The 21,315-nt window shown below is 53.9% G+C and overlaps 3 protein-coding genes across 4 annotated transcripts in view; 2 read left to right on the plus strand and 1 right to left on the minus strand.

The window, feature by feature from the left end:
• LOC122440752 (protein LSM12 homolog) overlaps nucleotides 1–21,315 on the plus strand; it is a 78,137-nt gene that overhangs the window by 26,493 nt on the left and 30,329 nt on the right. The window lies entirely within an intron of this gene.
• On the plus strand, nucleotides 2,964–7,054 carry TMEM101 (transmembrane protein 101). Of its 2 annotated transcripts, XM_043467365.1 has the most exons (4): nucleotides 2,964–3,703; nucleotides 4,028–4,208; nucleotides 5,082–5,228; nucleotides 6,000–7,054. In XM_043467365.1, exons 1-4 carry the CDS (start codon nucleotides 3,567–3,569, stop codon nucleotides 6,306–6,308), a joined length of 774 nt encoding a protein of 257 aa, XP_043323300.1. In that variant the 5' UTR covers nucleotides 2,964–3,566; the 3' UTR covers nucleotides 6,309–7,054. The 2 variants fall into 2 exon arrangements, with proteins under 2 accessions (XP_043323300.1, XP_043323310.1); XM_043467375.1 differs by lacking the exon at nucleotides 5,082–5,228.
• On the minus strand, nucleotides 8,004–13,409 carry NAGS (N-acetylglutamate synthase). Its single transcript, XM_043467327.1, has 7 exons — nucleotides 12,933–13,409; nucleotides 12,075–12,349; nucleotides 11,747–11,960; nucleotides 11,266–11,446; nucleotides 10,278–10,449; nucleotides 9,999–10,181; nucleotides 8,004–8,622 (listed from the first exon to the last, which is right to left on the minus strand). The coding sequence occupies exons 1-7, from the start codon at nucleotides 13,356–13,358 to the stop codon at nucleotides 8,469–8,471; spliced, it is 1,605 nt and encodes a 534-aa protein (XP_043323262.1). The 5' UTR covers nucleotides 13,359–13,409; the 3' UTR covers nucleotides 8,004–8,468.

Below are 21,315 nucleotides of genomic sequence, written 5' to 3' on the forward strand. Positions count from 1 at the left end.
TAGCTGCTAGGTAAGCAGGTAAGATCTTGAGAGATGGAGAGAAGGTATCCTTGAGACCACATTGGGACCCTGACATATGGTGAGGTCCTGAGTTGTGTTTGCATTTATTTTTCTCTCCTAGCATCACCACGCTTCCCCAATATCTTGGATGGAGGAGAGTAACACAAGCTCTCAGCATCCATGACTGCCTGGTGCCATCCTCACTCCATCCCGTCATGGGGTGAGGGTGGAGCAGGTGTGGCCACGGCCACAATGGGGCATCAGTTTTGCTTGGGGGCTGGCGGCAGGTGGCCAGCACCATGAAACTGCCCAGCCTTGGGCATTGTGTGGGCTGTGGAGGCCTCCACCTGCTTAGACCCTTCCCAGGTTCCCTGATAGCTTGGCTGTCAGAGCCGAGCCACAGTGGTCTCGGCCACTCGGCAGGTGGCTCCTTCCAGGGCCTGTGTGGACTGCGGGTGCAGCTGCTGTCTCCCAGTGTCCTGTGGGACTTGGCTGGTGGAGCCCAGGGGGGCCTAGGTGTCCTGGAGCAGCTGTATCTCAGCCCCACCAGCTGGCCCCTCTGCTCCCAGACTTTTCCATCACCCCGTGCTGTCTACTCTGTTTAGACCTCTCACAACCTGCTTGCCAGCCTGGACCCCTGCAGCCTTTGGAGCCTGGGAACCTGGGGCATCCGAACCTGAGCCACAACCCGGCTGAGCTGGGCACCGCTGGGGTTGGGGGCCTCTTCCACCTGTGCTGGCAGAGCTGGCTGGGAACCAGGATAGCAAGTCAGGGGTGCAGCCCTGGCCCCCATGCCAGCCTGGAAGTGCTCCCTGGCTGGGACTGACATCAGTCAGCTGGAGGCCGAGGCCTTTATAACCCTGTGAGCACTGGGCCTCCTCTCTGCTGTAGGCAACTGACTGCAGCATCTCAAGTTCAAGATATAGTGGGCATCTGGACAGCAGGCATGATGCTGCTGCCTCAAACCCCTGGGTATGTGACTGTGACCTGCAACAGGCTGTTGGGAACCTGGATGACCTGTGGCACTTATGTGTAGCCAGCCTGGGTTACTTGACTTGTGGCCCTGGGCAGCTGGTGGGGTGGTGCTGAGCAGTGTGGATTCCCAGCTGGGCTGATCACTGTGGCTGTGACCGTGGTTATGGTTCAGTGCAAGTGCAGGCGAGGCCCGGGAGGAACCAGAGAGCAGGGGAGCCCTGGAGAGGCAGCTGGGGGAGGGAGAGAAGAGGGAACTGGGAGAAAGGAAAAGGGATGGTCCTTAGAGGTCTTTGGGGCTCAGTTGTCTGCCCAGGCATGGTGGGAGGAGTGGTGGGAGGGGAGAGAGAAATGGCTGTGTTCAACTCTCAGGGCCTAGGACTGACCACCCCTCCCTCACCTGCTTCCCCCTGACCTAGCACAATGCTCTCATCTTTCTCAGCCCTGGGAAGAGCAGCCTGACCTCTAGTCCTCAACACCTCTTTGGGGAAGAGGGAACTAAAAGAAAGATCAGAGGGAACTGGGGTGGGATGAGTGCAGTCAAAGTCCCTCAGTCGTGTCTGACTCTTTTTGAACCCATGGACTGTAGCCCACCAGGCTCCTCTATCCATGGAATGCTCCAGGCAAGAATACTGGAGTGGATTGCCATTCCCTTCTTTAGGGGATCTTCCTGACTCAGGGATCAAACCCGGACCTCCTGCATTGCAGGCAGAGTCTTAACCATCTGAGCCACCAGGGAAGCCCTATAAGGAAAGCATTCATCTTAATCTCCTTTCTCTTACTCACACATGTTCCTGGCCTCTGCTGCTGGGGACTTGATCATAAGCTGGTTGCTCAAGTTATGATGGAAGTAGGGTGGGTAAGGGTATTGTTCCCATGGGCACAAGCCAGGCAGGCTTCTAGAACTATTTTGTGGACATACACTGATCCCAGTTCTCAGCACTTTTGCTCCTTCCTGATGGCTGTGCATTTTGTCTCATTTGAATCGGGGATAGGTGAGGAGATTGGAAAAAGAAAAACAGTTGGAAAGTTGATACTGTAGTGTGTGCCTGTATTTGTGTGTGTGTGTGTGTGTGCGCGCACACATGCCTGTATTTTGGTAAAAACTTGCCTCGTGGTGGTAGGGGGTAGGAAGGGTAGGCAAAATAACATTTAACCCATTCTTTTTCTCATTCCCTTTGACTGGAGTTTTCCCACCCTCACCCTCAACTCCCCACCCCAGCAATCACACAGTCTCATTTCCCTAGTTTTTTGCCTGATATATCCCTTTCTCACATTCTTTCTGATACACCCAGACTTTAATCAATGACTTTGTAAAAAAAATCAGATGTGAAAAGTGTTTTGTTGTCCAGCTTTCACTGGCTGATTGGGAATTTTAAACTCATATCTTCAGAAATGCTACTTGAACATAAGCTCCCTCTCCCTTCCCCAGGGAAATGGAAATACACCTCCTGAATTAAAGGACCTTACTAAAGTGCTTATAGAGTCTTTAATATTAGAAGATGAATTTGTATGTTGCAGGGTGGTAGAGGGGGTGCAGCAAGATAGGTGGGGGTGGCCGTGTGGTGGCAATCCCAGAGTGCCCCGAACTTTCGCTCATTTGTTCAACAAATAGTTACTGAGACATGACATAGTGGTAACACGTTTTGTTCATTTACTTATCTATTTGGCACATATTTCCTGAAGGCATCCCGTCTACCTGGCCCTGACGATATAATAGTAGGCAGAAACCAGACATTGTCCTTGCCCTCATGGAGCTCACAATCTAGTGTTAATCTAGTCATCAATAGACAAATCACAAATATACAATCGCTAATGTACTAAGCGAGTCAAGAGAGAGGTGCCTGATGGTTAAGAGAACAAAACAGAGGATCTGAGAACAAAGGAGGCAAAAGAAACAGTGGGGGAGACCAGTCGGAAGCTTGATGCAGCTAAACTGACAAAAAGTGGTAGCTTGGGCTAGAGTCGGAGCACTAGAGCTGGAGAAATGGACTGCTTGAGATGACCCATATGTCCTCGTCAGGTCTCTTCTCTCTCAGGGGACAGAAGAAAGGCAAACCAAGACCAAATTTCTCTACAAGTGGCTCTGAGGAGAACCTCTTACTCTAAACTTAGAAGCAGAGGGATTTCGTGTGTGTGTGTGCTGTGTACACCATTCACTGAAGCCCTACTATGTGCTAGGACCAACACTGTCAACATTTAAGCTTCACAACCCTGTGTCGTCGATGCCATTCCAGTTTCCCAGATGAATCTTGGGAAATATAGGAGATATGTTGAAAGTCACAGAGTTGCGTTAGAGTTGGAGCCCAGGTTTAGCTGTATTCAAAGGCTAGTTCGCTTACTATTCCTTCCTCTACTCTAGTTTTCAGTTTTGCAGCTATAAGAAAGGACTCTTGAGCCTCCTTGGGCAGAAAGAATAACGGAACCCTGCAGCTACAATACTTTCTTCAGTCCAGAACTAGAGAGTGAGAGCTTTGTTTCCCGACGGAAGTGGAGGGAAAAAAAACCCGCGAGACCCGGAAGTTGTGCGTCGCATCCTCGCGCCGGCCTCCCTGGCCGCCGGGTGAGGCTGCGGCGGACTGCCCTTTCTCAAAATGGCGTCGAAGATGGGTTCGCGACGGTGGATGTTGCAGCTGATCATGCAGTTGGGTTCTGTGTTGCTCACACGCTGCCCCTTCTGGGGCTGCTTCAGCCAGCTCATGCTGTATGCTGAGAGGGCCGAGGCGCGCCGGTGAGCGGGTTCGTGCGGTCGCCGAACGCGGTGGGGGCGGTCCGGCCCGTCCCAGGAACGGGGGTGCGGTGAGGTGGGGAAGAAGTTGCGGCCTAGAAGTTGGGATCTTTGGACTGGGAGGAACTGGGACCTCGGACTTGTTAGGGACTCTCGTCCGGAGCATGGTGGGCATCGAGCGTAGTGCGGGGGTCCTAGCCGTGAGACGGGGCTCAGGTTTGGAGAAGCGGTGGAGCTTGCGGAAGCCCTAGGGGTCTCAAGGCTCTTCTTCCCGCTTTATCCTGTGCTTCACTCTGTCCTCGTTCCTTCCCCCTTCCCTACTCGCAGGAAGCCCGACATCCCAGTACCCTACCTGTACTTCGACATGGGGGCGGCCGTGCTGTGCGCTAGCTTCATGTCCTTTGGAGTGAAGCGGCGCTGGTTCGCTCTGGGGGCCGCACTCCAGCTTGCCATTAGCACCTATGCCGCCTACGTCGGGGGCTACGTCCACTACGGGGACTGGCTGAAGGTGAGCACCTCGCCCCTAGGCGGGACTTGGCTGTAGTGCCGGTGGAGCCGGTGTCTGGGTCAGCTGGACATTGCCTGGTACTAGCCAGGAGCACAGTGCGAAGCCTGGGAAGGTTGAACCCCTTGGTTTGTAACGGTTATTACAGACCACAAGAATGGAAGGACCTTAGAGACCAGCAAACCTCCCCCTCAGAGTGCAGAAATTGAGGTCCAGAGATGGGAAACAGACTTTCCCAAAATTACACCACAGTTAGCATTACAGGTGGGACCAGAACCCAGGTCACCTGGTTCCCAGAACTCTACACCGTTAGTTTAGTTATCAGAACCAGGGCGAAAGGAACTTTAGAGAGTACCTAGTCCACCAATCAGATTTTATGAAATTTATCTAATCAGAAGGCAGCCTTTAACCCTGTAGATTCCAGGACCTGTGCCAGGCACTCCAGGCTTGGAGATGAGCCTGGACCAAGGCATTACCCGCAGGGAATGGACTGGGAGTCAATTAGGGGAGGCAGGTGTGAGAATAGCTACTGGACAGTGAGATCATTGGTTAGTTTGGGGAACAGAGTATATTCTATGGCAGAAAGAATATTGAATTTTGAATGTGCAGACCTGGGGATGGGGAGAGGGGCAGTGCTTGGTATCTGGGTTCTGCCACTTTGTATAGGACCTTGGACAAGTTTATTACTCTTCTGGGCCTCAATTTCCACTTCTGATAAAAAGAATTATCTTTTTCTGCTCTACCTGCCCATGGTAATGGTAAGAGGGTTCATCAGATGAACCGGGATGTGTAGAGATGGGCAGTTCTGCGCTTGGGGCAGCCAGGAGAAGTGCAATGGCTTCAGTTTCTGATCAGGGTCCCCTCGCCTTGGCCTAGGTCCGTATGTACTCACGCACAGTTGCCATCATCGGTGGCTTTCTTGTGCTGGCCAGCGGTGCTGGGGAGCTGTACCGTCGGAAACCCCGCAGCCGTTCCCTCCAGTCCACCGGCCAGGTCTTCCTGGGCATCTACCTCGTCTGTGTGGTAGGTTGGGGGACTGTCGACTGGAGGTGCTTTACTGAGAGTGAGCTGTGAACCGAGGCCTGGTGCCTGGCAGAACCCAGGGAGGTGGACAGAACGAGGCTTGCATGTAGTTCCTGAGGGCTTAACTCCCAGCAGTTGCCCCCTCCAGCTTCTGGGCTTTGGGGGACTTTCAAGTGCCTGAGACCTGGCTGACAATCCCTTCTTCCAACATTATTGGCACCAGGGGAGAGAAGAGGGTGGATTGACCATTCAGTCCCAAGCCTGAGAGCCAGGAGGACAAGAGGGCCTCTTGGCTTCACCCCCCAGAGGACAGAGAGAGGACAAAGAAGAGGTTTGGTAGAGTTCAGGTCCCACCTGGGGCTCTGCCACTTAGAGCTGATGGGGCTGCCTGGTACAGCCCTGGTAGCCTCCCTGGTACTGGGAGTGGGGCCAATGTGGAAGGGAATGTCAATGGGCCCCAAGTTACTTAGCTTCATCTTAGATACAGAGCACCATCTCCCATGTGCAGAGCTCTGTATTCAGAGGTGAGAGCCCCAGTCTGATTGTGGACCCTCTTTCCTTCTGAGCCCCCAGGGTCAGGAGAGACAGACCCTGACCTCACGGAGCTCCCTCGTCCAAGGGGAGACACAGGGGCCTTCCTTTCAGAAAGCCCCAGGTCTGAGAGGGGAGTCCACAGCCCACCTGGTAGGGGCTGTCTTGCATCTCAGGGGTGGCCTTCCCAGAATAGGCTTCTCAGCCTATTCAGAGCCTCAGAGGACGGTGTGTCTCTAGGCCTACTCGCTGCAGCACAGCAAGGAGGACCGGCTGGCGTATCTGAACCATCTCCCTGGCGGGGAGCTGATGGTCCAGCTCTTCTTCGTGCTCTATGGCGTCCTGGCCCTGGCCTTCCTGTCGGGCTACTACGTGACCCTGGCTGCCCAGATCTTGGCTGTCCTGCTGCCCCCGGTCATGCTGCTCATTGACGGCAATGTGGCCTATTGGCACAACACACGACGCGTTGAGTTCTGGAACCAGATGAAGCTCCTTGGAGAGAGTGTGGGCATCTTCGGGGCCGCTGTCATCTTGGCCACTGACGGCTGAGTTGCGCAGCGGGAGTCTGAGAATGGGTGCAGGGAGCCACTGAAGGCCACCCTCCATCCCTCCTTGCTGGCCCAGTTATGTTTATTTATGCTTTTTGGTCTGTTTGTTTGATCCTTTGTGTTATGTGCATGTGTGTGTATGTTGGTAAGAGGCAGGTCTCTTCCCCAGTTCCTGGGCTCAGGCCTTGGTGGGGTGGGAGCCCTGATGACTCTGCCCTACGGGTTTCTTTTTCCTGTTTGTTCTGAGGAGAGCTGAGGCCAGCTGTTCTCCTGGGTCTCCTGTCCCAGGAAACGGAGTAAGGCAGGGCTATGGGGGTGGGGGGTGAGGGCAGGGGACACTGAGAGTGGGAGACAGAGGGAGGAAGACCAAGAATCAGAAGTGAGCCGGTGTGAAAGATCCCGCTTTGAGCCTGGCAGAGGCAGCTAGGCTCTGCAGTGCTTTTCTGAGACTGAGACCGAGTGTGTGTATTGACACATGGATCAGGCCCAGGTGGAGTAGAGGGGCCGGGCACTGCAGAAGTTGTGGGCTCTCAGGGTGTGCCAGGAGCAGACACGGCACTAGCTGTCACCCACCTCGAGGGCAGAGCAGGCCCCAGTCTACTCTGGAGTGTGCAGGGGTGGGGCAGGCAGTGGCCAGCTTCCTGCCTCTGGCCTTCTGTTTCCAGCTGTGTGGTTGGCCTGCTGTGGGTGAGTGCCCTCCCAAACACCAGACCACACAGTCCTCCAAAATTAAACATTTTATATAGACGTTTGGCTTTGCTTCTCTGTTCTCCCCACGGGGCACTTTGCCATTGGCTGGGATTGATCTTGGGTTTCTTGAAAGCCCATACCCGGGTAAGCCCCACCTTGACCCGCCCGTGACCTTTCCCCTGTCCTGGGGCTCTCTTTTCCAGTCTGCAAACGCTCCCTGCAGTACATGCTTTGACCTTTCACTCAGTCCCCCTCGTGGCTTGTCTTTTCCTCGCTATTTGGTGCCAGCTCCTTTCAGAGAAATCTTTGGCGAGGGCAGCTAGAGGGAGCGGACTGATTAAAGGTCCACTCTGAGGCCGAGGAACTTTCATTTTACAGGTGAGGAAATGGAGGCTCAGAGAAGGTTGAGCCGCTAGCCTGAAGCCACAGAACTGGATTCCAGGCCAGGTCTGCCTAAAGCGCACACCCAGTTGTGTACTTGACGCCACCCCTCTCCTCAGGGAAGACAGGCTGCTCTGGGGGGGTTGGTCTCTCAACAGCCCCTGGTCCCTCCCTACACATCCACACACCTCCTGACAGAAGGTAGCCTCAGCAGCCAGTGTGGAGCCTGGCACATGGTAGGGGTCAGAAATGTCGAATGCAACCACAGGCTTTGGACTCTTCGCCTGTCTGAGATGTCCCGCTTCTGCAAAGATGGAGACACAACCTCCAGGGGGACCAAGGGGAAGACCTCCGAGTCTGGGCTTGGCTCTGAGCCCTGCCTGGCAAGGGAGATGGGGCTGCTGTCAGTCCGGTTTGTGGAATGGAAGACGTTTCCTCACTAAGGGGTAGGGACGCCCCTCTGGGGGCTGCTGACAGTTGGCTGAGGGAGGTGGTGGCAGCGTTCGTCTCGGGGCCTCGGCCTCATTTAGCTCTCCTCTTCCCTCTAGGAGTCCCATGGTTCCCCAGCCCTCAAGGTGTTGCTCCCAGAGGGTCAGTGCTAATTTCCTTTCAAGTGTGAGCTGACTTTCAGACAAGTACTTGCATTTTAATCAAGGCCTCCTGAGAAGCTGCAAGACCCGAAGGAATTAAAATGAATGGTGGAATATAAGGCAGATGTGGGTGATATTTTGGGCAAGGAAGCCTCAAAACAGCACAGTGGTCAAAGACACTGGTCCACCCTCAGCCTTGAGTAGAGCCCTTAAAGGCAAGGGCACCCTCCTCCCTCCAGATTTCCTAGACTGGAAATTCAGGGCCATCTGGTTGTGGCTTTGGAGCAAGTAGGGGGTCTTGGGCAGGCCCTTTTCCTTCCTGTGCTTGTCCTCCCTTGGGTGCCCTTCTCTGGGCAGGTAGAGTAACAGCTGCTGCTGCTTCTGCAGTTCACTCAGCCAGCATGTCTGGTCCGGCCTGTGGCTGCCTTGGGTCTCCTCCAGCAGGCATGGCCTTTAGTCCACACTGGCTGTCCCAGGGCCTGAAGGGCTGGTAGAGAGGGTCAGCTGCCTGGGTCAGAAGCTGGCTTGCAGAAGGAGTCTGGTAGCCCCTTGGCATGGTTGACCAGCTCATAAGAGTCCCGAATATCGGCCAGGCCAAACCAGAAGAAGATCCAGTGCTTGTTGGAGAAGCTGCCATCGCTGTGTTTGAAGTACCTGGTGGGGTTGGGAGATTGGTTTTAGGCAAGACCAGGGCTCACTACTCACTGGTTCATTTATTGAGAACCTACTATCGGCATACCACGTTTTGTGTTTCACTAAGGTGGCACTAGTGGTAAGGAACCTGCCTGCGAGTGCTGGAGACATGAGACCTGGGTTCAGTCCCTGGGTCTGGAGGATCCCCTGGAGGAGAGTATGGCAACCCACTCCAGTATTCCTGCCTGGAGAATCCTAAGGACAGATCCTGGCAGGCTACCGTCCGTAGGGTTGCAAAGAGACATGACTGAAGTGACTTGGCATGTTGTGCTTTGCAGATAACTATGTTTTTTACAAATTGAATGTTTGCAGAAACCCTGTGTGGAGCAAGTCTATCAGTGTCATTTTTCCAACAGACGTTTGCTCACTTCATGTCTCTTTGTTGCATTTTGGTAATTCTTGAAATATTTCAAATCCTCCACCAGCAAAAAGATGACTGCTCACTCAAGGCTCAAGTGATGGTTAGCAGTTTTTAGCAATAAAACTATTTTAAATTTGAGTATGTACATTTGTTTTTTAAGACATAATGCTATTTCACACTTAACAGGCTACAAAATAGTGTAAACATTCATATATACCAGGAAACCAAAAAATTCATGTGATTTGCTTCATTGCAATATTCACTTTATAGTGGCAGTCTGGAACCAAACTGGTAATATCTCTGGGGTATGCGTGTATATGCTGAACACACTGCTAGGACCTGAGGTTTGTAATCTGATTTTATTCTCATAGCACCAGTCAATAGCCTGGTGTTATGCTCTTTTCACAGAGGAGCAGCTAAGGCTCAGAGAAGTTAGATAACTAGCCAGAGTCACACAACTAGGAGGGTTAGAGTGAGGCCGCCTTTTCCTCTCTCCACACTGCCTTGGTTGTGCAGCCCGGGGAGGGGTCCTTGTTCTGTTCTTGGTGCCCGCAGAACAGAGTAGTGAGGGAATGAGGGGATAACTGCAGAAGGAAAGAGAGGAGGGGGTGTCCCCCTGGAGATGCAATAGGGTCAGAGCTCTGGGGTCAGAGCTTGGCAACTGGGCCTGGACTAAAATGGTAAGGGGCTGAATTTCTCCAGACCCTGGGAGAGGCAGGCTGTGTGCCCGGTGCAGACTGTCTTCAAGGCATCTACCTTAAGAGGACAAAGCAGAGTTAAGTGTGCTCTGCCTCTAGGGAAATCTCAGGCTTCGTGTGTGGTCTGCTCCCTGGGGAACGTGGGGCCCGCACTGAGCGGGCCATCTCTCATGGGGGAGGGGTGGCTAATGAAAGGGGAGGCCCAACCTTCCAGGCTGGTGGATCCCCGGCATGGCTGGTGAGAACTGGAGAGGGGCGCCAGAAAGGGCAGGACCTACCAGGGATTGATGGGGTTGGTGACCCGGGAGCGCCAGAAAAGCGTCTTCAGATCCCGCCGCAGGCACGCCCACAGCATCTGGCCGGAGCCTTGGCCCTGGCGGCTGGAGCTCACCACAAACTTGTCTAGATACGGGGTGCCCCCCAGTACCGGCTCCGTGGTCAGAATGGCTGCCGCGTTGTACCTGGCGCAGCGGGGGAGAGGCAGGCTGGGACCTCTTCTTGACCCAAAGCTCTCCGGCGTGTCCCGTGGCCCCTGCCCTCTGGGGCCTCAGGCTCACCCCTCAGAGAAGTAGATAGAGTGCAGCCTTGGGCGCAACGAGGCCAAGTAGTCGTCCCGGAGCTTTTTGCCGAAGCTGGCGTTGACCAGGTTCACGAGGCGGCCCTGGTCCAGGCTGTCCAGGCAGCGCACGCGCAGCGTCCGCTCGCCGGTCTTGAACAGCGTCCCCGAACCTGGGGGTGGGACGAAGGAGGAGGGGTTCGTTCAGTCCAAGATCCAGGTCCCCTCCACTCCTACATTTGCGCAGCCTGGTGGAGGTTCCAGACAGGAAGGTGGCTGGTGGGACAATTACCTTCTTGGGAGCTCTCCACAATGAGATGCTTCCTATGGTCTGCATAGACTTGTCTGTGCTTTTCACTCAGGGAGATGCTTTTCCTAGGCAGTTCGTCCCTCGAATTCCCCCCCTCACCTGTGGTTCCACCTACTTCCCCTAGTCCCGACCATCCCTGCCCACCCGGCTCCTGGCCCCGCCCACCTCTCCTGTGCTGTGCGTGTCCAACACTTTGCGACCCCTTGGAGGTAGCCCGCCAGGCTCTTCTGTACATGGGGATTCTCCAGGCAAGAATACTGGGATAGGTTGCCATGCCCTCTCCAGGGGATCTTCCGAACCCAGGTCTCCCGCATTGCAGGCGGATTCTTTACCGTCTGAGCCACCAGGAAGCCCGAGAATATTGGAGTGGGTAGCCTATCCCTCCTGCAGGGTATCTTCCCGACCGAGGAATCGAACCGGGGTCTCCTGCCTTGCAGGCAGATTCTTTACCAGCTGAGCTACCCATTCCACTGGGGTCCGCTGGGTCTGTGGTTCCTCCCACCCAGCCAAGTCCCGCCCACCTCCCTAGTTCCACCCAAGTTGCAGCCCAGGCCGGTCCACCTCCTTGCAAACCTCCCCTAGGTTTGGCAAGGGCAGGAAGCCTTTACTGTGGCTTCTCCTGCCCGCCCCCCCGCCCCCCCAACGCCAAACACCGGCGCGCCCCTGCCCTCGCCCTCACCCTTGTTGCTGAAGAGCTCTGTGAGCAACATGCTGGCGGCGGTGATGACGGCGGAGGAGCGATGGGGCAGGCGACTGAGTATGTCCACGATGAGCCGAATCTGCTGGCGTTCTTTAGTGCCCACCCAGTCGGCATTGGTCACCAGGTCCAGGTCGGCGGGCAGGTTCACGTTACTCAGGACCTGTGTCCCGGACTAGGGGGTGAGCCTCCGACCTGCAGCCGCACTAGGACTGCGTCCCCGCCCTACGGACCTCTTCTCACTTAACCCCTTTTCCTTACTTCCTCCCGGAGTCCTCCGCCAGAGAGGGCTCAGACCTGAACACCGTAGGCTGAATCCCTCCCTGACACTCCATTCCCGACCCATGCGGCTTCGGAGAGACTGACTCTGGGGCCCAAAAGGGAGGCATGCAGGAGCCCCAAGAGAGATGCTCAGCGGAGGCGCGGAGGTGCAGGGACTGGGGCCCGAAAGGAGGAGACACACCTTTTGACTGCCGTCGTGCAGGCCGCCTGTGGTGTTGAGGAAGATGATTTTGGTGGGCCGCAGCGCCTTAGCCAGAGAGGCGGTCACCTCCAGCGAGTCCAAGAGCACCGAGCGGCGCGCGGCGGTCTCCCCAATGGGACACAGGATGGGGATGCTTCCGGACTCCAGGCACCACTGGAGCAGATCGGTCTCCACGGAGACGATGCCGCCGTAGCTGTGGGCCAGACGCGGGGCTCAAGGAGATCGCCTCCAGGCCCCGCGGGGCTGGGGCTGCGCGGGCTGAGCTGCGTGATCCGAGGACGCTGGGACAGGCAAGGTCGGCACTCACCTGGCGTGAGGGGCTGGCTCAGCAGCGCTCAGCACAGACCCACCGCCAAAAAAAGGCACGGCGGCGGCCGCATTGTGCCGCAGGGCGTCCACCAACACCTTACATCTCTGGGCGAGCTGTGCCTTGGCCTCCCAGAAGGAAAGACAGCCCGAGGGCGCCGTGGGAGCAGGCAGCCCTAAGACCACCAACGGCTTCATGTCCATGCGCTGCAGGAACGCCAGGGCGAAGGCCAGGCTGGATACGGCCTTCGGGCACTTGACCACCTCCTCCTCCACCTGCGGAGGCATGGGCGTTCAGGGGGCACGACGCCCACCCTGACTCCTTCCTCACTCGCTTGTTCCTCCAGCCTGGTCCTCACGGTCCCCTCTGGGCGGGGGGGGGGGGTCCCCATCCTGCCCAGGAGTTCTCAGACCCCATTTCTGGTCACCTGCGCCCACCTGCTCTGCCCTTTGCCCCGTTGGGTCTTGCCATCATCCTCTTATCTCACAGTAGCGTTCCTCTCTCGGCTCCTCCCTGCGACCTTGGACTCTAGGACACCTTAGGGGGAGGGGTGACGCAGGCGGCTTCTCTCCAGGTTCCCCAGTGGCCAACTGATCCCCTAACTGTGCCTAGGGTGGGAGGACTACTCTGGCGCATCATATACCACGGGCTGGAGACCCCAGACTCCTCACCCGGGCTGGGAGCCAGGCTTTTCGAGGGCCTCGGTCTCTCCCAGTCCCGGGCGCTCGTTAGGGCTCCGTTGATCCCCCTCCTGGTTCCCCTCCCCAATCGACAGCCCATCCTGCCAGGCCCGGCGACACGTCGGCACAGAGCCCCCACCCCCGGTCTGTGACCCAGCCGACGCCGGGCTCGGCTCACCTCGATGACGGCGAAGGGCCTGTCGGCGGAGTGATGGCAGGCCTGGAACTGTGTGAGCCAGTGGCGCGCCTCCCCGGGACTGGCCCCGCACTGGTTCAGGAAGGTCTGGATGTCTCGCTGCAGCGGCGAGCGGCCGGCGGGGGGCCCCGGGGAATCGGGGGGCACCGGAGGCGCGGGGGGCGGCGTCCACAACGGCTCCTCCGCTGCAGACGGATGGACGTCGTCCTTGGCTCCCTCGGCCTCCTCTTGGGCTAGCTGGGCCGGCCCCCAAGCTGTACTGAGCCGGCGTCCCGGGCTGGTACCCCTGGTCGCCTGCCGCCGTGCGCCGCAGCTCAGCCTCCGGGCGCTCCCGGTGCCTCGGGGGCCCCGGAGCCTCCCGCCCGCAGGCGCGGCCCACAGGGCCCAGGCCAGCCGCACCGTCGCCATGACAACCAGACCGGATCGCCCCCCCACAAGTGACCGTCTGTCAGGAGCTCCTGCCTTCAGGAGCCTCTTAACCTGCAGGGGGGTGGGGCTGGGCCGTCCGGGGCGGTGCGACGACGGGGTTGGGAGCGGGGGCGCGGGTCTGGCCATGGGTCAGAGGGCGGCGCTGACAGTATCCCCCGCCCCTTTGGGGGGGGGGTGACGGAACCCACTAGCGAGAGTCACGAGGCCGAGATAAAGGGTGGCTGCATGTCTAATCTACTGCCAAGGCCGGTTTCAGAAGGGCGCAGGGGCCCCAAAGGTGGCTCTGGCGCTCTGCGGGGTCTTGAACAATCAAGGAGGAGTCTGACTAGGGCAAGAGGGCAGAGCAGCCACCTGACCAAGGAAGGAGGCTTATGGAGGTTACCAGGGTTTGCCAAACCCCAGCCACTGGGTGCCACCTTGAAGAATTTTGTCTTTGTGGAAATTTAAAATTTATCCACATCAGGACTGTAACTAGAAGGCCGATGTCACTTGTAAGAAAGCCTTACAAATAGAGAGGTTAAAAAATCTTATATATTCCAGTTGGATAGTGTTGACTGCTTCTGTTGGAAACAAAGATGGCTAGGAAGTGCCAGGTGGTCAAGATCCCATAGCAAGCTTGAGGCTTCTTCCTTGGTAGAATAGCTGCTGACACAGGCAGAACACCAGGCCCTTGCACAGCACTTCACAAATAGTAACCCACTGAAGCCTTACAATGACTCCAGAATGGACACTCTTACTACACCCATTTTATAGATGAGGAGACTGAGGCACAGAAATATGTGAGGGCGAAGGTCACTCAGTTCATGAGCAGTGGAGCTGGTCTTTGAGGCAAAGCAGTTTTGTTCCTGACTCATGTTATTAAGCAAGATGTGCAAAGGACTTGAAAACTTTCATAGGATATGATTCATTATTGCTTAATACTGTAAACGTGTACTGCTTAAAAACACCCAGTGCGCAATCAGAGGTACACATCCTGCCCTCGGGTACACTATGCTCTGATGGGGTCCCACCCTCTGTCCTTATGGAGGGTGAAACCAACTGCAGAGGGGCGACAAATTGGCTGAGGTCACACAGCTTGTTAGTGTCACGGGCAGACCCTTGGCGTACGGAGGTCCCCCCACTCCACCCTCACATGGCTCTGGGTGCCCTCTGCTGGAAGTTAGGACTCCTGGGGCTCTGGCTGCGTTGGGAGCATAGTCTGGGTTCTTCTCTCCTGAGTACCACAGAGGATGCCGGGTGAGTGCACCGACCCTTCCTGGGCCTCCCCCATCAAAAGACACGTTCCTATGAACAGGTGCACGCTACACAAGCAGTCACACACGCACACAGCACAGTACATGCACGTAGTGACCTGGGCAGGAGACTCCTGGCAGCAGGAGACGGGAGCTGACCTCTGTGATCTCCGCTGAATTTTCCATTTTCCTGCTTTGAAATCCTGCATTCCAACAGAGAGTGAAGCAATGAGAGGGAGGGTTTGTACACCTTGCCCTGTGGGGCCACCTCCAGGGCAGCCTTTCTCTTCTCTCTTTATTGCTGCCCCCTCTCCCAGAATCCACTGGGGCATCTTGATTTTCCTTCTTTCTGCTCTCAGAGAGCCCCCCCCTCAAATGTGCTTTCCCTTCCTGGTCTCTCCATCCAAGCCCCTCCGCAGAGTGCCCACCCTCCCCAACCCCTCTCTACTTCTGGGTTTCCCGCTTCTGGTCTCTCCCGCCTTTGCTGCTCTGGATCCCTGCCTCTGTCCTGGCCCCTCATCAATTCTTCCAGGTCCTTTGCCCCCAGCTGCAGTTGAGTCCTGCCTCTTGCCAACTCGGGGCCCCTGTGAGGGCAAGGACGACCTCTCTTCTCAGACTGGGCTCCCTGAGGGCAGGGTTGATGTCTCCCTCCTCAGCTGGGGGGCTTCCCGAGGGCCCACCAGGCCCAGTAGCCAAGAGCATCCACCCTATTTCCCCTGGCCGGTGGGGCTGATGCTGGCTGGGGATCTCCTTCCCTCTCCTTGGACTTCAGCCCAGAGGGCTGTGTCTGCAGACAGCCAATGGGACCCAGGGATACCCCAAGTAGATGATTAACTCCAGGCCAGATAACCCTGGGGCCACTATCCCTGGGGCAGGCCAGCCTATGGTTGGGAACTGACCCTGCCTTCTGGAGGAGACGTCTGTGGGTGTGTGGGGTCAGCACCCTCACCTAACCCACCCCTCTGACCTGAAGGCCTGCAGGGGCACTGTTGGTCTATGGTCCCAGCTTAAATTTTGTTTTTCCCTCTGGAGCTGGCTGAGGTTTCATTTTTCAGAGCAAGACCTGTTGTCAGTGGGCTCAGAATTGGGCTCCTATCTTTTTTTTTTTTTTTTAAAGATTTATTTATTTGACTGCGTCAGGTCTTACTTGCAGCACATAGGATCTCTGTTGTATCATGTGGGAGCCTTTGTTGTGGCACTGTGGCATGGGACTCAGTAGTTGCAGCAAGCTACACTTAGTTGCCACGAGACATGTGGGATCTTAGTTCCCTGCCCAGGGATCCAACCTGCATCCCCTGCAATTCAAGGTGGATTCTTAACTGCTAGACCATCAGGGAAGTCCCAGGGCACTTATCAGGTCTTGGGTCCTCAAGATGCTGGGAGCAGACACAACCTTCTAATGTCCCCAGACGCCTCCCCTCAGCAGGGGCCTCGGCCCTGGGCACAGGAGCAGGTTTGAAGGGTCAAGGTTTTCCCTCCCATTAGAAGCCTCCTTGGCTGCGCCTTAGTATAAGTGGACACTGAGGTAACAGGAATCTGGGCAGGTGAGGGGCCAGGGTTGATAGCTGACAGTCTCAATCATGGCACAGGAAGAAACACACACACAGATACACAGATCAGACAAAAGCAGAGACCCACACCATCCATTAAGATGCACACAGATGTCCAGACACAGCATACATAACCTGGAGACTCCCAGCATCTATAGTCTCACAGACACACATGTGCACATGGAGAGATACACAAGTGTAGACACACAGATGTACAGAGACAGTTCTGCTCAGACACACATTTGCATATTTGCAGAGACTTTCTCAGCAACTGTCATACATAGAAACACATGCACATATATGTGCTGAGGTACTGAGAGCATGTAGGTATACACCCAGTTGTAGTCATGGACAATTTCAGGGATATGTAGATCTGGAGATTCAAATGTACACAGACTTGTGTACACACACATGCGCACACACACACACACAACATCCAGAGTTAGAAGCCCAACCCACTCCTCCTTGAGACCACACCCATCTACCCATGTACAGAGGCACACAGCCACACTCTTTCACATGCCGTGATGGCACCTGGCATGTGAGAAGTGTCCAGCAACTATTTATTGGATGAATTAATGAAGAGAGAACAGAGAGAAAGAAGCAGAGGCTGTGTGAGACTTCCCTGGTGGTCCAGTAGTTAAGGACTCCGTGCTTCCAATGCAGGGGGTGCAGATCTCATCCTGGCCAGAGAACTAAGATTCCACAGGCCTTGTGGTGTGGCAAAAAATAAAAATAAAAAGCAGAGCCCGTGGCAAGGAAAGGTTGGCTTCGTGGTTTGCCGGGTCTGTGGAATCTGTGTTCACAGGCTGCCCTGAGGCAGCCCTCTTCACTGTTCAGTACGTGCCTGGTACTAAACTAGGTGCTCTGAGGATGAGGTTCCATTTTTTTTTTCTGGATGGAAGACAGGAGGCCTGGGCTCTGCCACTTCTTTGGTTATAGAGGTTTGGGCAAGGCATGTATTCTCTGAGCCTCAGTTTTCTCACCTGTAGAATGGGGGAAAGATCATAAAACTTGATCTCATTGCATCATGGTGAAGATGTAAAGCTCTCGGTGCAGTCAGCCAATTCCTGGCAAATTTTGTAGGATAAACAACCTGGTTTGTTCAACAAACTTCAAGGAAAAGAGGAGGAAGGGAAAGGATGAACATACAAGTCAAAAGATGTATTTTGAAAGTCCCTTTTTCATCCTTATTTGGATTCCTTTTTTAAGAAATTGAAGTATGGTTGATTTACAATGTTATGTTAATTTCTGCTGTACAGGAAAGTGATTCAGTTATATGTGTGTGTGTGTTTGTGTGTTAGTTGCTCAATCATGTCCAACTCTTTGTGACCCCATGGACTGTAGCCCGCCAGTCTTCTCTGTCCATGGGATTCTCCAGGCAAGAATACTGGAGTAGGTAGGCATATATATATTCTTTTTCATATTCTTTTCTATTCTGGTTTATCATAAGGTATCAAATATAGTCCCTTGTGCTATACAATAGGACCTTGTTGTTTCTTATTTGGATTCTGATTCAAACAAACAGTAAGCAGTTTGACAAGCAGGGAAATTGGAGCACAAAAGATATTTGGTATATTAATTTTTAGGTGTGATATGATTGTGCATTAATGTTTTTAAATGGTTCCATGTATTTTAGTGTATATATGGGATATTTATAAATGAAATGATAAGATGCCTTGAATTTGCTTCAAAAAAGCCAGGAGAACGGAAAGTGGGGTGGAGGAACAAAGCCACAAGACTGACCATGAGTTAGAAGCTGATACTTGTTGAAGCTGGGTGATGGCTACAGGGGATTCACTATACAATCTCAACTCTTATGAATGCTTGGACATTTGCAAAATACAAAATTCAATGAATTCCCATATGGGCATGTTCCCAGTCTGACATAATGTAAACACTTAATAAAAACTAGTTTTCTCCTTCCAAGCGGTTTTCCTCCAAGGCATAAATATGTGAAATACTAAATACTCCACAAATACATAGTACAAGGTGGAGGAGGAAACCCGCAGATTTATGGATTTAAGATTTTCAGTTCTAAGTGTGTCATGAGCCTCTTGTGCAGCAGGGGGCTCTCTACTCTCTGTCTCTCTCACCCTGCTGTCCTGGGGATTTGTTAAAAGGAATAAACTATCCGCAGTTTAAGAAAGATGAGGCTGGCATGCAGATATGTTAACATCTGATAGAGCCCTTCTATCTGAGATGACAGAAGGAGACAGAGGGAGAAAGTCGGATTTGTCCATAACCTTATGATAAGAAGGGTCTTTCTCGAGTTTATAATCTCTAGGTATTGAGGATATTTATTTCAGGAAGGGCTACTATAATAATGGACTTCCTAGGTGGCACTAGTGGTAAAGACCCCCGCCTCCCAATGCGGGAAACATAGAGGCGGGTTCATTCCCTGGGTTGGGACGATCCCCTGGAGGAGGGCATGACAACCCACTCCAGTATTCTTGCCTGGAGAATCCCACGAACAAAGGAGACCGGAGGGCTATAGTCTATAGGGTTGCCAAGAATGGGACACGGCTGAGCGACTGAGCACGCACTATAGTAATAGCAAATTCTGGGAATGCCCAGGTAGTCCAGGTAGTGGTGCTTTCATTGCTGTGGGCTGGAACTAAGATCCCACAAGCTGTGCAGCGCAGCAAAACAAATAAGGCAAACCCTTCCTGTTCTAGGCATGTGATATGTATTAACTTGATTCTCACACAAGGCCACGAAGTTAGGCATTAGTTTTTTTTTGGCTGTGTCACACAGCTTAGAGGATCTTATTTCCTTGACCAGTGACTGAACCCGTGCCCTTGGCAGTGAAAGCACAGAGTCCTAACCACTGGACCACCAGGGAATTCCCACCATTGTTACAGAGATCCTAGGAGGCTGGTTTCAGACAAGTGGATGTAAGGTGCTTTCAGGGCATAGGCAGAGCTTCCTAGCAGGCAATTGGAAAAGGGGCCTGGAACTCAGGAGAGAGGTCAGGGCTGGAGAGGCATGGAGAGAGTGATAGATGAACCCCTGGTCCTGGGCATGAGCTGCCAAGGAGCGCTGTAGGAAGAGGAGAGGTTAGAGGGGGTGCAGGGCAGGAGGCCCACCAGGAATCACTCTGAATCCATGTTTCGAGAAGGAAGGGACAGCCCTCTGTGTAGATGTCCCAAAGCCTGAGAAAGGGCCATTGGCTTCACTCATCTGTGACTGTCCAGTGGGGTGGTGGAGAGGTAGGGTGGGGAGTCAGGTGGCAGGGAGTTGGGAAGGGGCATGGGATAAGACCATAGCATGGAAGTCCTGGGGAAAATGAGGCTGGAGAAAGAAGCAGGGCCACGGAACTCAAAGTGTGGTCCATGGTATCACCTGGGAGATGGTTAGAGATGTCCAATCTGGAGTCCCCTCTAGGCCTACCAAGTGAGAATCTGCAGTTTAATGAGACCCCTAGGGGATTCTATGGACATTAAAGTCTGAAAAGTAGTGCTGTAGAGACATGGGCTGGTCCCTAGAGTGGTGATTTTCGATATGGGGAGGTCCCCAGTGAGTTTGAGGAGGAGGAGAGGGAGAGGTGAAGAGGCTGGGGTTGGCGAGCTCGACCCAGGGGTGTTGTGTGTGTGCTTATGGTCCTCTGGGGACTGAGGTGTTGTGTGGCACTCAGGGCTAAGGTATTGTGGTGTTACTTGGTATTTCTGTGTCATTTGGCTGGAAGCTCTTGTGTGTGTGTTGCATGTATGAAGATAAGATGTGGGACAGAGTTCATACGGGTCATTTGTACTGAGATGTTTTTGTGTGTTCTTTATACATTAAAAAGTTCAACTAATGGAAATTTCATGGGGTTAATCCTGAGATGTGCATGTCTAGAGGTGAGGTTAACGTGTAGGTAGAGGGTTAAGGGGCAGCAAGGTTCAGGAAACTGTCCTAAGGGTGAATAGTCAGCCTTCCGGACTCAGGGAACTCAGGGCGCAGCTCCACACCCCAAACTTCGAGTCTGGTCCTCAGCGGGTGGTGGACGCGGATTTCCCTGAGCGCCCGCAGGCTGTAATTACACACTGTTGCCACAAGGGGGTGACGCCGGCCCGGCCACGCGGTACGAGATCCTGGTGAGCCTCCCACTGGCCGCGTCCCATCCGCCTGTGCAGCGCGAGGGGCCAGTGGGAGCGCACTCTGAGCGGTGGAACTGTGGTGTTGGAGAAGACTCTTGAGAGTCCCTTGGACTGCAAGGAGATCAAACCAGTTAATCCTAAAGGAAATCAATCCTGAATATTCATTGGAAGGACTGATGCTGAGGCTAAGGCTGAGGCTCCAATACTTTGGCCACCTGATGGAAAGAGCCGACTCATTGGAAAAGACCCTGATGCTGAGTAAGGTTGAAGGCAGGAGACAACAGAGGATGCGATGGTTGAGTGGCGTCACCGACCCAATGGACACGAGTTTGAGCAAACTCTGGGAGATGGTGAAGGACAGGGAGGCCTGGCGTGCTGCAGTCCATGGGGTTGCAAAGAATCAGACACAACTGAGGGTCTGAACAGCAACAACAAATTCATTTGCTAGGATCGCCCTAAAAAGTACCATAAACTAGGTGATTTAAAACAGCAGAAACTTCTTGTCGCTCAGTTCTGATGGCTGGAAGTCCAAGATCAAGGTGTCGCCAGGGCTGTGCTCTCTTTGAAACTTGTAGGGAAGAAGACTTCCTTGCCTCTTCTGGCTTTTGCTGTTTGCTGGCTATCCTTGACATTCTTTGCCTTGTTGACGAGTTCCTCCAATCCCTGCTTCCACGGTCACCTGGCTACTTCCTCCCTGTGTCTCTTCTTCTTATAAGGACACCAATCATATTGGATTAGGTGCCACCCTACCCCGTATGATCTTGTCTTAATTAATTACCTCTATAACCATCCTATAATGTGACCCAGTAAGGCCACATTCTGAAGTACAGGGGTTAGAATTTCAACATATCTTTTTGGGACACAATTCAACCCATAGTAGTTCCTAACGGTGCCTTGTAGTGACTGCTTAAGACTTCAACAAGGGTAAAATTCTCTCATTTATGACTTAATCAGCTTTCTATTATTAAATACCTAATTTGCATCCAATGTACATGCAATTATAAATAACATCCTAGGACTTCCCTGAAGAATCCTATGGACAGGGAAGCCTGGCATGCTGCAGTCCATGGGG

The sequence above is a fragment of the Cervus canadensis genome, chromosome 1 (assembly GCF_019320065.1).
Source record: "Cervus canadensis isolate Bull #8, Minnesota chromosome 1, ASM1932006v1, whole genome shotgun sequence".
Classification (NCBI taxonomy): Eukaryota; Metazoa; Chordata; class Mammalia; order Artiodactyla; family Cervidae; genus Cervus; species Cervus canadensis.